The 13332-nt window shown below is 41.5% G+C and overlaps 1 protein-coding gene across 1 annotated transcript in view; it reads left to right on the forward strand.

Moving 5' to 3' along the window:
* The window catches only part of PINX1 (PIN2/TERF1 interacting, telomerase inhibitor 1), a 54074-nt gene extending 44021 nt beyond the window's left edge, over nt 1-10053 (forward strand). The window contains exon 7 of the mRNA XM_010082459.1: nt 9448-10053. Coding sequence (XP_010080761.1) covers nt 9448-10053 — 606 coding nt within the window. The remainder of the gene's footprint in view (nt 1-9447) is intronic.
* Nucleotides 10054-13332: the final 3279 nt, after the last annotated feature.

Below are 13332 nucleotides of genomic sequence, written 5' to 3' on the forward strand. Positions count from 1 at the left end.
AAGAGGGATTTTCTACACTTTCTCTGTTAAGACAGCAACAATTGCTGCCATTCCCTGGTAGCTGTTGTGGAGCGTGGGGATGAATACCCAAGGACGGAGGTTCTGTCCTTGCCTCCTCCGGCAGTGTTTCCATGCTAAATGATGTCACTTACGAAGTTTGTGTTGCATCTTGCTCACGGGTACAGTCATCCTGTCTTTCCTTCCTTTGATACTCCTGTTGCCAAAGTTAATTTAGAATGAAATTACAAGCCTTTCACCTCAAATTCGGAAATTTATTAACTGCAGTGCTCTGTGTAAATACTTACTATTGGTAATGTTAATGAACGTGGAAAAAGAGCAAAGCATGTAAATCCAAATAAAGTCTGAACGTCTTAGGTCTTCTTTCAAGCACAGTGTTCACCTTTGCTTTTTCTGCTGCTTGGAGTATAATACGTGCCTCCAGGAACTTGGAAGCTAACGCTGCGAGTGAGTACAGAACAATACAAGTCTCTGCAGAAACGTTGCTCTGATAACTTTGCTTTTTTGGCCTACATTTCTCGGTGGTTATTATTTGTTAATTATGTTATATAGTGCTCACATGTGGGCTAATTACTTCCCCAGAGAGCTTACAATAAAATGATGGACAGAACAAGGGCAGGATGTTACACATATCGGAGAGAGAGGGTGAGGTAGGACACGGGCAATATCCTTAGCTAAACACTTACGTCTGGGTTTGAGGACGGAGTAACGTTACGCAGCAAAGCGTAGAAGAGTTGGGTTGGTTTGTGGGGGGAGAGGGTGGGCGCTAATTTGAATTCATCCAAGGAGCTGACTTGTTGCACAAGGAAGCACCAGAACTAAAGGCAGCAATGAAGAATAAAAATGCAGAGATTTATGAAAGGAGGCTGCAGGGAGATTGTACCTGGTTCGGTTATAGCTGCAGGGCTGTACTCTAGGAATTCTTGAAAACAAGAATCAGATCCATATGAACTGTAGGTACACTGCATGAGTGATATTCCTCGAAAAATAAAAACCTTTCCTTGGACAACCTCTTTTTTTTCAGACGGAAGAGAAGAAAAAGATGTGCATATGCATCCATGCAGTTGTATTTCAGATTTCAGCTCTCGTTCTTGCTGTTTGTCTTGTTTTTCTGCATCTGTCTTTTCATCTGCATGCCTTCAGGCAGGAGGGCTCTGCTGGTATTTATGCTGCTCTAAATTGAAATGTTCTGATTCATTTTCCTGTGCTGCAATTACTTCTTCACACCTGCTTAGAGAAAAGGAACCAAGTCATGATGAAGGCACACTTCACAAATAAATGACACAAGAAGGTATTTCTCGGCTGCTGCTTGTGCTGAAAAACAGGAAATGTCTGTACCCTTGCAGAGGGCTGATCTGATTTGGATACGTGGACCAGCTCTCTAGCATATTACCCTCTAAGAGCAAAGAAGCGGAAAAGTTTCAAGTGTGTATTTTCCTTTTGAGAAGCATTTTCTAAGGGGAAGGGGAAAGGAGTGAAGGTTTAGCCATTTAAACTATCTGCTTCAAACGCTCCTAGAAGCTTTTAAATACACAGATACACTTTTCTGCATTTATTATTAGACAAGAGATAGAAGTGAAGTTTTACATAGGTGTTATTTTCAGGTTTCAAAGTACATGTAGTTTCCTCTGCCAGAAGCCAAGCTGTGATGCTGGCTGCGTTGCTCTCAGAATCCCAACCAGAACTCCTCTCTTTCCTCTGGGTACTTCAATGATTTTTATTGCATCCTTTCTCCCGGTGACTTATCTGGACATCTTAAATCTTCAGAGCCCTTGTTAATACCTTTTCTCGTATTCACAATTTGACTGGCCAAGCCCACTTGTTATTTTTCCTCTAGTCCATTCAGTTTCTTCTGTGTTTGTGGAATATAGGAAGGTCTTCTGAAGCCTGATGACAAAGGTTTCACAGCAGCTGCCTGTTCCACACACATTACAAATAATGAAATATGACATAACAGTAGTAAACTACTATGTGAAGAAGACTCAGATTGCTTCTGAGCGTGCCTTCCAGAACCACTGCCACGTGTACCTACTGGGAATGACTGGGATGACTGTCCTGGCCATTCGAAGATGTTGACATTCAGAGGATGGGTACAGAATGAAAAGACCAGGTTGCACTTATTTGAATGTAGTCCTGCCCACTCCTTTAAAATACTATCTTTGAGAGTCTCTTAATATTTTAATTCTATAGAGGTATATCACCAAACAGACAAAAATTGTGATGTGTCTGGTGACTGTTCAGTATCATAGCCAGGTGAGCGGAACAGCCGTGTTATTTGGGTACTCGCATGGTGCCTTGCACGTCTCTGATACCTCTTTGAAGGATCTCAAAGCACTTTACAGACACTTAATGAAGCTCTTAGCTCTTCTGCAAGCTTCCTATAGTGGAGAATGCATGTTTTTTGCTTTAATAGCCTATGCCAGAACCAGAGGGAATAACTTCTCCAGGGTTTCCCACCAGCTGGGAAGAGAACTTGAGAAACGTGACCTTCCCAGTCCTGAGCTCCCTTTGCCTGACCATACTTCCTTTGTTATTCAAGGTGAGAACAGAACGGTTAGAACTGATTTAGATGCTTCTGGGAAGATGAAGTCACTGTGTTTGGATCTCTGTATCGTGCCAATAGAGAGATCCTAGGGGAAATCTCTTCCTTTAGTTTTGTTTATATTCAATCTAACGCACAGATGTAATTTGCAAGGAAATGCAAAGGAAAAGAGGTTTTGCTGGCCTCAGCAGTGTAGCTAGAGTGAAATGAGATGTCACAAGGATATCTAAGTGTCTCAAGATATGAAAAGGATTTTTCTTCTCTGCAGCATGCTGATTTTTTCACTCTTTCGCTATGTACCTTCGTTCTTCTGCACCTCTCGTGCGTTATCTCACTGTGTGTATTCTCCCTTCTGCTGCCTTCTGCTCATGGGTTTTACTCACTACCTTTGTTTGCTGAAACTTAAATGAATGTGGGTTTTTTTTTTCCTGAAAAGTGTAAGAACAGTAGGAGGAAGTTTATGTGCTCTGTGCGACCCAGTGTCAGGGTTCCCAGGCTGACATTAGAAATACAGGTGTTGTAGCTGCTCCTATTGTAACTGTGAGTACCGTAGGACTGACCAGGATCTGATAATGACAGCTGGAACGAATCCCCAGGACTATCGTTGTAATCAAGTCTCTGGCCAAAATTTAATCCCTTGCACTTTTGCAACCCTGTTGCTTCCTGTTACGCTGGTTTTTTTCAGGCTGAAGGCAAAACCCGGCTGAGTATTACAGCTTATTGTATGACTCCTGTTTCATTGATGGGAGCAGGCTGGGGTCCAATACATCGTATGACAGTAAAAATGTATTGTTTATATGACAAGCAAATGGCATTTTGGATACCTAGAGATGACATTCAGCAAGAGGTGGCTTTCTTGATGGTAATGTGTGAATTAGAAGAATAAATGGAAATGCTAAAATTTGCCACTTTCTGAGGTACAGGATGAGCTTTTGGCAAATAAAATAAGTGTACAAGACAGCCTGGGAGAATTTGAAGGCAGTTTTAATAGAAATACATCACCATGGAATCGAAAACCAAAATAAAAAATGGAGTCAACAGATACAATGTTAATGTACTTGAAAACCAGGCACCTACAGATTTGTACAGTAGAATGAAATGGCTGCTGTTAGGTGGTAATAAAACCTCCTCACTACGATATGGTGCCGTGTCGGAACAGGTATCCAGAAAGATTGTGGAACCTCTGTCCTTGGAGGTTTCCATGACTCCGCTACAAAAATCCAGACTGGTCTGTTGGTGGTGGTAAGTCCTGCTCCAGGCTGGAGGCTGGACAAAAATGGTGCCGCATCGGAACAGGTATCCTCTGTCCTTGGAGGTTTCCATGACTCCGCTACAAAAATCCAGACTGGTCTGTTGGTGGTGGTAAGTCCTGCTCCAGGCTGGAGGCTGGACAAAAGACCTCCAGAGGTCACATCCAATCAATGATTCTGGGAATAACCCCAAAATTATTCTAGGTAGAGATTTACTACTCTAAAATTCCTATTAAATTCCTTTTTTAATTGCAAGAGGAGCAGTCCGACTGCTCTTTCCTTCGTAGTTGCAGATGGGGGCAGCTGTAACAAAAATGGATCTTCATAATTCCATGGAGAAAATGGTTGGATTTTTTTTTTAAAAGGTTTTCCCTTGTTCCCTTTCCATTAGTTATTTCCTAACCTCTGTCCTTGTCCTTACTGTGTAAGAGGCAGAGCTGATAGTTCGCGTGAATACAGCAGTTAATACCCAACTGCAAGAGAGCGGCTGATTTTTCAGTGTATTCTAGCACAGAATTTATTTTAATGGAGTCAAACAGAAAAGTGCTTCCGTCTAGTAATTGGAATTTGTCCTTTTAAAAAGTACTATGGTGTCATACAGCCCAGCCAGGTATTAGGCATTCAGGATTTTCATTCCGTTTCCCATAAGTGGATTCCTTTGCTATACTGGCACTCGGTATAAATTGCAGTAAAATTAGAACTCGCTATGGTTATTTAAGGTATCCTGGTGATCAGAATACCAGGGTCAACACCAGAAGGAAATTATGGATGACCTGAATTTTTAGCATTTCTTCTTTCCAGGTTTAGTGTTCCTGCTTTTCATCTCTTTCATTAAAATCCTCTTTTATTACCAGGAGGTCAAATTATATCTCTGTAGAAGTTTTTAAAGCCTTACGGCACTGGAACATGCTTCTAGAGTCCAGATCTTCCATTTTCCATCCCAAGTAAGGATTAACTCTACCTAACGCTTTCCTGATAGTTGTCTGAGTTCCTTTTAGTTGTTGAGACTCCCAGTGGTTGTTGAGGCTTCACATCCATACTGATAGATTTGTCCTACCAGCAAAGTTTCATGTTGGTAATTTACACCTGCTTGTCCTCTTCCTCGTAAGCACAGGGAAAATTGTCTCCTTTTCTCTGGATTAGAAGTCTGTTCTCATCAGCTCTTCTTAAGATGCTGTCTGCTGTGTACCAGTCTTAATCAGGTAAATTGAAAACATTAGAGGCTCCTGGGTACCCGTTCTTATGCCAGAATTGACTCTGGAACTGATGGTACGTGGCTGTATTTATGCATGTATTTATTTTAATCCTGCTTAAACTCCTCACGCTCCGAGTCTTTGTTCACTCTCTTGCCTGTTTGATCCCAATCCAAATGTTTATGCTCATACTTAACTTTAAGTTGTCATCTCCTTAAGCAAGCCTCTGTCATCCTTAATGTCTGCAGAGCTCCAGAGTGACTTTTCATGAATAATCTGCCGTGCTTCTCTCCATCACAGCCAGACCTGGGTCGGAAAGATACAGGGATACCCTCCGTTCTTGCCTGTCAAGTTTTGTGGACGGCGTGGGGGTCATACCACCGCACCTCTGCAGCGAGGAGCTGAAGCAGCAGCAACAGAACTGGATTATATTAATCTTATTGTTACGGTTTCTCAACGAGAAAGTAGCTAATCACTGTGGTTCAGCCAGGCTGCAGCAAGGGGTTGTTGCATTTTAAAGCTGTGAATGATCGTCTGATTGCCTTGGAACTCGGGTGAGAGGTTTAGCCACTACTTAGTTCATCTATCCCATTTTCTGTAATTTCAGTGAGAATCCACTGAAATTATTGTTTAGGTTTATTCTGCCTTTATGCCCACCCCTTCCATATTTTTATGTCATTTTTGTGAATCTGAGCTAATCAAATTGCTTGTGAGTTAGTACCCTCTCGCTGGCAAATAAGCAAGCAAAGGCATGGGAAATTACTTAAGTAATTGTAGTCTGTCCTTGGCAGGTCTGAGACTGTATAGTAGATCTTTTGATTCCCCTGGTCTAAGCTTTAAGTGCTAAGAAAGAAACACAATCTGTAAAGGGAAGAGAAACTTCACTGAATTAATCCAAGCTGCTTCTGGTTTTTATGTACTGGCACCTCTGACTTTGCTGGTTGGTTGTATCTCGCTTTTCCTCCCAGGGTTACACACAGATGCAGTTTTTATTTTGGGATTTTAATTCTTCAACCTAATGTCTCAAATCTCCAGAGATATTTGGGTTTCAAACTCATTTGATTTGTCCAAGTACTCATTCGAGGTGTCTAAATGCTTTCCACTTGGGGCTTCTACTGTTGCGAAACTCTTTTCACGATGTGGTGTGAACTGTTTATATAATTGACCATAACACCCTAATTCTTTCTTCACTAAATAACTGTGGTTGAAAGGTCCTCTGAGAGGATGATGCCTTAGAGACGCAATCCTGATCCTCCAGGAATCGAGGGAACCAGGATTTCACTCGATGAGTTTAGTGTACTAACTTTAAGATTGAATCAGCATTGTGTGTCTCACGTGCAGAAAGCAGGCAGAAAAAAACCCGATGGTACTTAGAGTGCTTGATGTGCTTCAAATTATTTTCCATACATTTAACTAATGACACTAACAGATGATATTTACAGGGGACTTCCACCTATAATTGACCTTCATCTTTTCCTGTGAACTTCCCAGCCTCTCCTTGAATTTTCCTATTATTTCCTCTGCATCATTCCACATTTAACACTGTGTTTCAAGGTGTCCTTTCCTCTCGCTTGGGACCATCCTTCCAGTTCCCTAGAGGTCAGTATTCCCAACTCCTTTTAACTTCATCTTCTCAGCCTGGTTTCGTCGGCAATTTTGGAAATCACGGCATGGACAAACATATCTCCACTTCCAGGACGATTGCTCTTTTCCTTTTACGTGATCATCAGTTCTGTGGAGCAGGAGGGTTTCTGTCTTTTATCTTGTGCAATAAATTGCTTTTCAGAAGTGGCAGCAGCACAGTACACATTTGAGTACCTATATTTTATTTTTCCTTGAAATGTTTACATGTCTGTGTTGGGGCAAGCAGGGGACGAATTACATAAACTGTGAGTCTGTTGAGAGGTTAAAGAAAACTCATGTTTAGAGTTCAGGAGTGTTCCCATGGCTACTAGGACAGGTACATGGCGGGAGGGGGAACATTCTGGCATTTAACAGCCTTTCCAGGTGATTTATGGTTTCACATAAGCTTTTCCTAAACTGAGAGGTTTTCTAGGGTTGGCACCTCTTTGCTTGTCTCCATGCCCTGTTAATTCTGTGTTCAGTGGCCCGTGGTTATTAAAATTCTTATCAATAAAGGAGTTTCTGAGCAAGGTTCTTATTTTCTGGGATCGTGCGTACCTTCTGAACTTCTCAGTTTAACCAAAGGAACATTTTTTTTTTTTTAATGCCTAATGTATTTTATAAAATAAATGTGTAGAGTTCAAGTAATATTTGCCTTCAATTACAGTAATTAAGTTGTCAGGACTTGAAGTCACCAAGGGAATGAGAAAATCTTTTCCTGGTTGGCGGGGGGTAATCGGTGTTCTGGTCGTGAGTACGTTTTACATATCGGGGTGGGGAGGGAAACTTCTAGTTGGCATCTGCAGCAGAAAACCTGGGAGACTGTTTGTCATTTTGCAATACAAGGTGTCAAAATCCTGCTGTGGGGAAAAGGAAGAGGAAAATCAAGGGACCTGTTTAACTCTTGCTTTAGCAGGGCATCGATTTTTGATCTGCGCTAACGCTGTGTGCTTGGGTTGGGAGCTATATCTTACTAAAAGGAGAAACATAGCTCCATCCATTTATTCTGTGGATTCTGTCTTGTCAAAACTTTCACTGTAGCTCCCTTTCCAAACGTAACCTGTATGTATAGAAGTGTGTAGACATACGCTTTTTTCACCCCATGTTCAACATCTCTTTGCAGACTTCTTTTCCAGAAGTTGAGTAGTTCCAGTTACTTCCTAAACTTACCCTACAAGGTATTCCTGCAAGAAAAGCACCTGATTTTTAGAAGTGCCCACACAAACATTACTGGAATCTCAAGTGTAGCGTTACTTTCGTTCCACTGGAATGGCTCTCTTGAAAGCAGATGTATGAGGAAATCGCTACTCGTAATGCATCACTAATGACACAAATTTTTGCATTCCATGTGAGCAAAGCTTATGGAGGCATAAGGAATCAGACCTGCAAAACCCTCCTTACAAACCCCACTTCAGCCAGCAAGTTTAATGGTGCCCTGAAGAGAGCCAGATCACTTATCTACACCATCATGCAATAGTTATAAAGTGTTGAGATAAGTGGGTTTATATCTCCCGGTTTGCTGCTGGCCTTCACCCTATGTATCAATTTATACTGGTGAAACTGGGCAGGACATATGACTGCTCTGATTTTGTCATATTTTATAGTTCCCATACAAGATGCGTGGGTAGAGTGGATGCTGTTCTCTATCCATGCATTTAGGAATGGAAAATACAGCGAAGTGTCTCTGCCGTACCCACCCCGTCTGCCTGTAACCGCCGTGGATTACCTCCCATTCAAGAAGCGTGTTGTAGACCAGATGTTGGGAAGGATTCTACGCAATTCTCACCTGCTCAGCTTTTCCCATCGAGGGGGGTGTGCTTGGTTACTTGCCGTTCGTACGAGGCTTTAAAAAAAGCAATGGAAAATCTGGGACATTTCCAGAAGTCATTTGTGACTTTTGCCAAGCAGAAGGCTGTGCCACGAAGGGTTATTTTTGGGTGTAAACCAGGCTGTATTTCAGCTGCCTTTTGGTGTTGTTTATTTTGCAAGTCACAGATAGTTCAGCAAGTTATGCATTTTCACCTTGTTGCATTTGCTGCTTTTTCAGAGTTAATTCTCTTCGTGCCATACGTAACACACAGCTCCAGAGCTATACTTTGCTTTTTGTTTTATATTTGCTTTCTAGATACTAGACTCTTTCTATAGATCTTCATCTACAGCTAGAGTTCGGCAGCTCTTTACTTTGTGCATGCGGAAGCCTTGTAAGATCTAACCTGTGATGTTGGTTTTGTCATCTGATAACAGATGATCAAATGGAGCATGTTTAAATAACAACATCTAGGACACAATGACAGTAAACCAGCTACGAAACAAACATTTCTAAACATCAGATAAGATGGAAGAGCAATGCTGGATTGCTTCGTATATCAGAAGTTCTTGCACTTTGCTGTAGAGGTGTTCCAGGCATGGGATTTCCTTTCTGCCACAGGCTAATAGATGGTGCTGCATTATTTTTCATGTATCTTGTAGAGACATGTGCCTTTGCAAAGCGAGTGTAATACACCGAGTATGATAGTATTATACATAATCTGCATGAGTTGCACAGGAGTAGGTAAACAGTAAGAAATTCAAAATTCTTACCACCTGCTGTACTGCCACCTCTTCTCCCTAAGCCTACACTATTTTTTTGGATTAAGGGCTGCCTCACTTCTGCCCCAAGTCTATACTTTTACAACTAATTTTCAAAGCACTATTTAAAAAAAAAATTATTAGGTTTTAATTTTTATTCTTTTTAATTTTTTTATTAGTGTGCAAAAAAATAACCTTATGTTCAAAGTCATTATTGCTGACTCTCACTCCTCTCCTCTTTGTTCACCCACAGGAGGATGTTACTGATGCTGAGTCTCAGGAAGAGGAGCAGAGAAACCGCTGGATATCGGAGCCTGCAGACGGTTACAACACAGTGAAGAGTGTTCTCACTGTACAGGAATACTTTGCCAAGCGTATGGCAAAACTGAAGGGATCCCAGAATGAAAAAGAAACAAAGGTAGATGATTCCTGCCCAACAGCTGATGAAGCTTTGGAGCCTTCAGAAGACCTGAAAACCAAAGTCAAAAAGAAAAAGAAGAAGCAGAAGAGGGATGAGGCAGAGAGTATAGAGCATTGCGAGAAACCAAAAGTGAAACAATCTAAGATAGGCAGCTTGAATGGAGAGGAACTGGATGCTCCCTTAAATGGGTGTCACTTGAGGAAAAAGAAAAGGAAACATAAAGAGCAGCACAAAGGGGAAAGCATTAGTTGTGATGAAAATATGGGTGATGGAGAAATTTATATGGGAATATCTGATGGGGAGAATCTCAGCATAGAGGACTCTGAAGCAAAGCAAAAGAAACGCCATAAGAAGAAACACAAAAAGCAAAAAGAGGAGGGCGATGAGTGCATCGAAGGAGCACAGAGAAAGAAAAAGAAGCACTGCAAACACGTGTAACCATTTAAAACTCAGGCTGGGACTCTGAGGTGATTTGGACTTGACTATGTTTGAGGAGAATTCTGTGTAAGCACACCAGCCAGGCATCCCAGTGAAATCCAGTCTGCTCTACCTCCAGCTGAAACACAGACTGTGTTTAAATACAGCTCTCTCAAGGGAGAACACGGTGACGGACCAACATGAGCTTCAGTGCCGTGTCCAAAAGGTCTCCGTGGGTAGGGCCAAGGTTTGCAAAGCAAGACATGATACAAAAGTCAGGCTTTGCCTCTTCCAGGCTGGCAGACGGTTCACCTTGGTGGCTGTGTTTCAACACAGCAGACCCTGGAACAAGTCACCTTTATTATGAAAGCCACTGTTGTCTTCACTTGTGATAGCCCAGCTCTGCTTCTGGAAACAGGAGTTTGGCAAAGCTGTATGTATTTTCCATCGATTTTTGCAGTCGTGTCTTTTTTTCATTGATCTCCTTTTACATATAAAATGGTTGTTGTTTCTTCACAAAATACTTAGTCTAATTAAAGGTTTGTGCCCGAGTGTCAGCACTAAAGAATGGAATAAAAAAATCTCCCTTCGTTTCCCAGCCAGTAGTTAACTACTGTCAAGCAATTGTAACGTTGCAATAAAGCTAAAGGAGCTGTGCCTTTATTAACCATATGTGCATCTTTGGTGCCCAGGCAATGTTCACGGTACCTTCAGGGACACATCTGTAATTCAAAAAGTTGTCTTGGATGGACCAAAGTTTTCTGTGAAATTAGCAGACCAAACTGATTTTTAAAAGCATTAGTATTGCCATTTATACATTGAAAATCTGCAATTTAGATTTATAACCAAATCAGAGCTTGTTTCTGTTTGTAAACCTGGAAATAAGTAATTCTGGAACTCAGCACTACCCCCAGTCGTAGCTTAAACGTTCAGGATGGATTTTGGCATCTCAGTCTCGCTCAGCCAAGTGCTGTCAGTGAGCTTGGAAGTGGTGGAATGGCAAGAAGCATTCACCATCCTGAGTCTGGTTCTGATCCTGCTTTGGCCACAGCAAATCGCCAGCACAGCCCTGCAAGCCGGCCAGTTATCACGGCATAATCCAGAGGAGCTGCCCAGAATTCAAATCCGTTCGCTGTTGGTTTGACTTTGGGTCTGGCTGTGTTTCATCAGTGTAAATCTGAAACATCCCATTGCCCTGCTCTGCTGAATAAAACTGGTACTTTTTTTTTTTTTCACATTGTCTTAGCTTAGTTGAGTTGCTTAATGTGGTTTGAAAAACATTGTCAAGATGCAGATGTTAATATGAAAAAAATTTCCTTAAGCTGCCTTTATTGTCCAGTGGGAGAAACTTAGGCAGCAGCACAGCGTCCACATGGCTTGGGATGTTTTCTGCGCAGCTGAACTCTTCCTTTTCAAGAGATCTTGGGTTGCAATGCACCTTTCCTGCCCTCAGGACATGCTCATTCATTGCAGCAAAATTACTGTAGTTTTACTTATTGTAAAGGAGAACAAGACGCCTTTCTCTGGGTTTCACTGCTGGCATGCCAGGAGTTTTTAACCCTTTTAGCATTTGCTTTTCAGTGCTATGCAAATATGAGCCACTATGATGCTGCTGGGTTTGTTCCCTGGCTTCCTTAAACGAAATACCGCTTACATACATACCGTGAGGTTGCTATAGAGTTGTGAGAAAGCTCCATGCTTGGGGTGAAAAAAATCATCTCAATGGCAGATGGCGGCAAAATAATTTTTCATTTCACATTGAAGCATCCTAAGTTTTTGGGGGTGCCCTTCAGAGCAGCCTTTCTAATTCCATCCCAGGTTTAGATTTTTTGTTTGTTAGCAGAAGGCAAAAGCTTGATTCTTTCCAATTATTTTTTTTTTAACTCTTAAGCAGCTAAACTTTCCAGTCTCTCTGGGATTTCAGTTTAAAAAGGTGCGAGTCAAAGAATAGGGTTTCCTTCTCCAAATACTGCTGGGCTTGTTTGTTTATTCTCTGTATTAATCTTCCATGAGTTTCTATGTGCTAATTCTGAGGAGTCTTTGGCCAGATTCCAGGATTAGTTACAGAAAGAATAAAACCTGGAATAAATCTTTAAATTTGTGGTGTTCCTACAGTTAAGCACAGTATTCCTGAGATTTAAATCTGGCTCCAGTTGAAATACCAGCTACAAATTTGTACAAGAAGAAGTGGGAATTTCACTTTATCCTAGGAAATGTTGGATTTTTATGTGCCTCAAGCTGAAAGAGAAATAGCGTGTGGGTTGCAGGGGGAAAAAAAGATAGACTAACATTTGAAACAAGCAATTAATTAACTTAGATGTTCCGCCCTGTGTGTGTTAGTGGTCAGCCGACGTTGCATTGCTCGACAAAAAGCTCTTCTGACCAGATACTGTCTAGTGAAACAGATGATTGAAACGACAGGAACATGTTCCAAAGTAATAAATTATTTTTCCTTTTGTTTTTTAGTGGGTTGTGAGTCCAGTTTTAACCAAACTCTGGTTTGGCAAGAAGGTCTTTTTTAGAAAGTATAAGAAAAAAAGAATTCCGTCATTACCCAAATGGTGAAATGAGCAGAGTGTAAGCACAATCACTTGGTTTCATTTCTGTGAAAAAGAAGATTTTTTTAAACAGCAGGGTCTTTTGTTATGTGTTTGTCCATTGTATTCACACATCGCAGCACAAAATGATCTCCCTCCAAGGGAAATTACCTAGAAACTAAGCAAAATGAGAGTCGCCCCTCTGTTTTCACTTCCAAATTGAGAATGATGCACACAGAGCGTAGATATTAAAATCTTTTCACTCTTAGTAATCCCAGGTCACTGGTGACACAGAAGAAAATTTTCCTTTTTGCTTTGGGAGCCTCACGCAGATGCTGGTTTCTCCTGAGTTACTCCCATTCTTCGCAGGTATAGTCGGAGCCTTGAAATTAACTTGTCGGCGCAAAGGCTGCTACGTGCCAAGCGATGTGATTTGCAATTGCAATTTTGCAAACAGCGATATATATGCTGTCTTTTGGGCTTGTAATTACCTGCAAGCAACAAAAGTGTATCCTGGAAAGTAGAAGCCGTGGAAAAGTCTGTTACCAGCATCGGACCTACGTCTGCAGGAGCTTTATGGGCTCCAACTGATTTGATCTTGACTCAAGGAGGTTATTTGAAATCATAAATGCGTGATACTACTAAGCACAAGTTTCAGGACATCCCGTTAAGATTTCAGAACCCTGTATCCTTACATCTGTGTGAATTTCAGTCCGTTAGATTCTATCTGGCGGCGGTCACCAGGGGTGTTCCCCAGGGATGG

This window comes from Pterocles gutturalis, unplaced genomic scaffold (assembly GCF_000699245.1).
Source record: "Pterocles gutturalis isolate BGI_N339 unplaced genomic scaffold, ASM69924v1 scaffold30964, whole genome shotgun sequence".
In the NCBI taxonomy this organism is placed as follows: Eukaryota; Metazoa; Chordata; class Aves; order Pterocliformes; family Pteroclidae; genus Pterocles; species Pterocles gutturalis.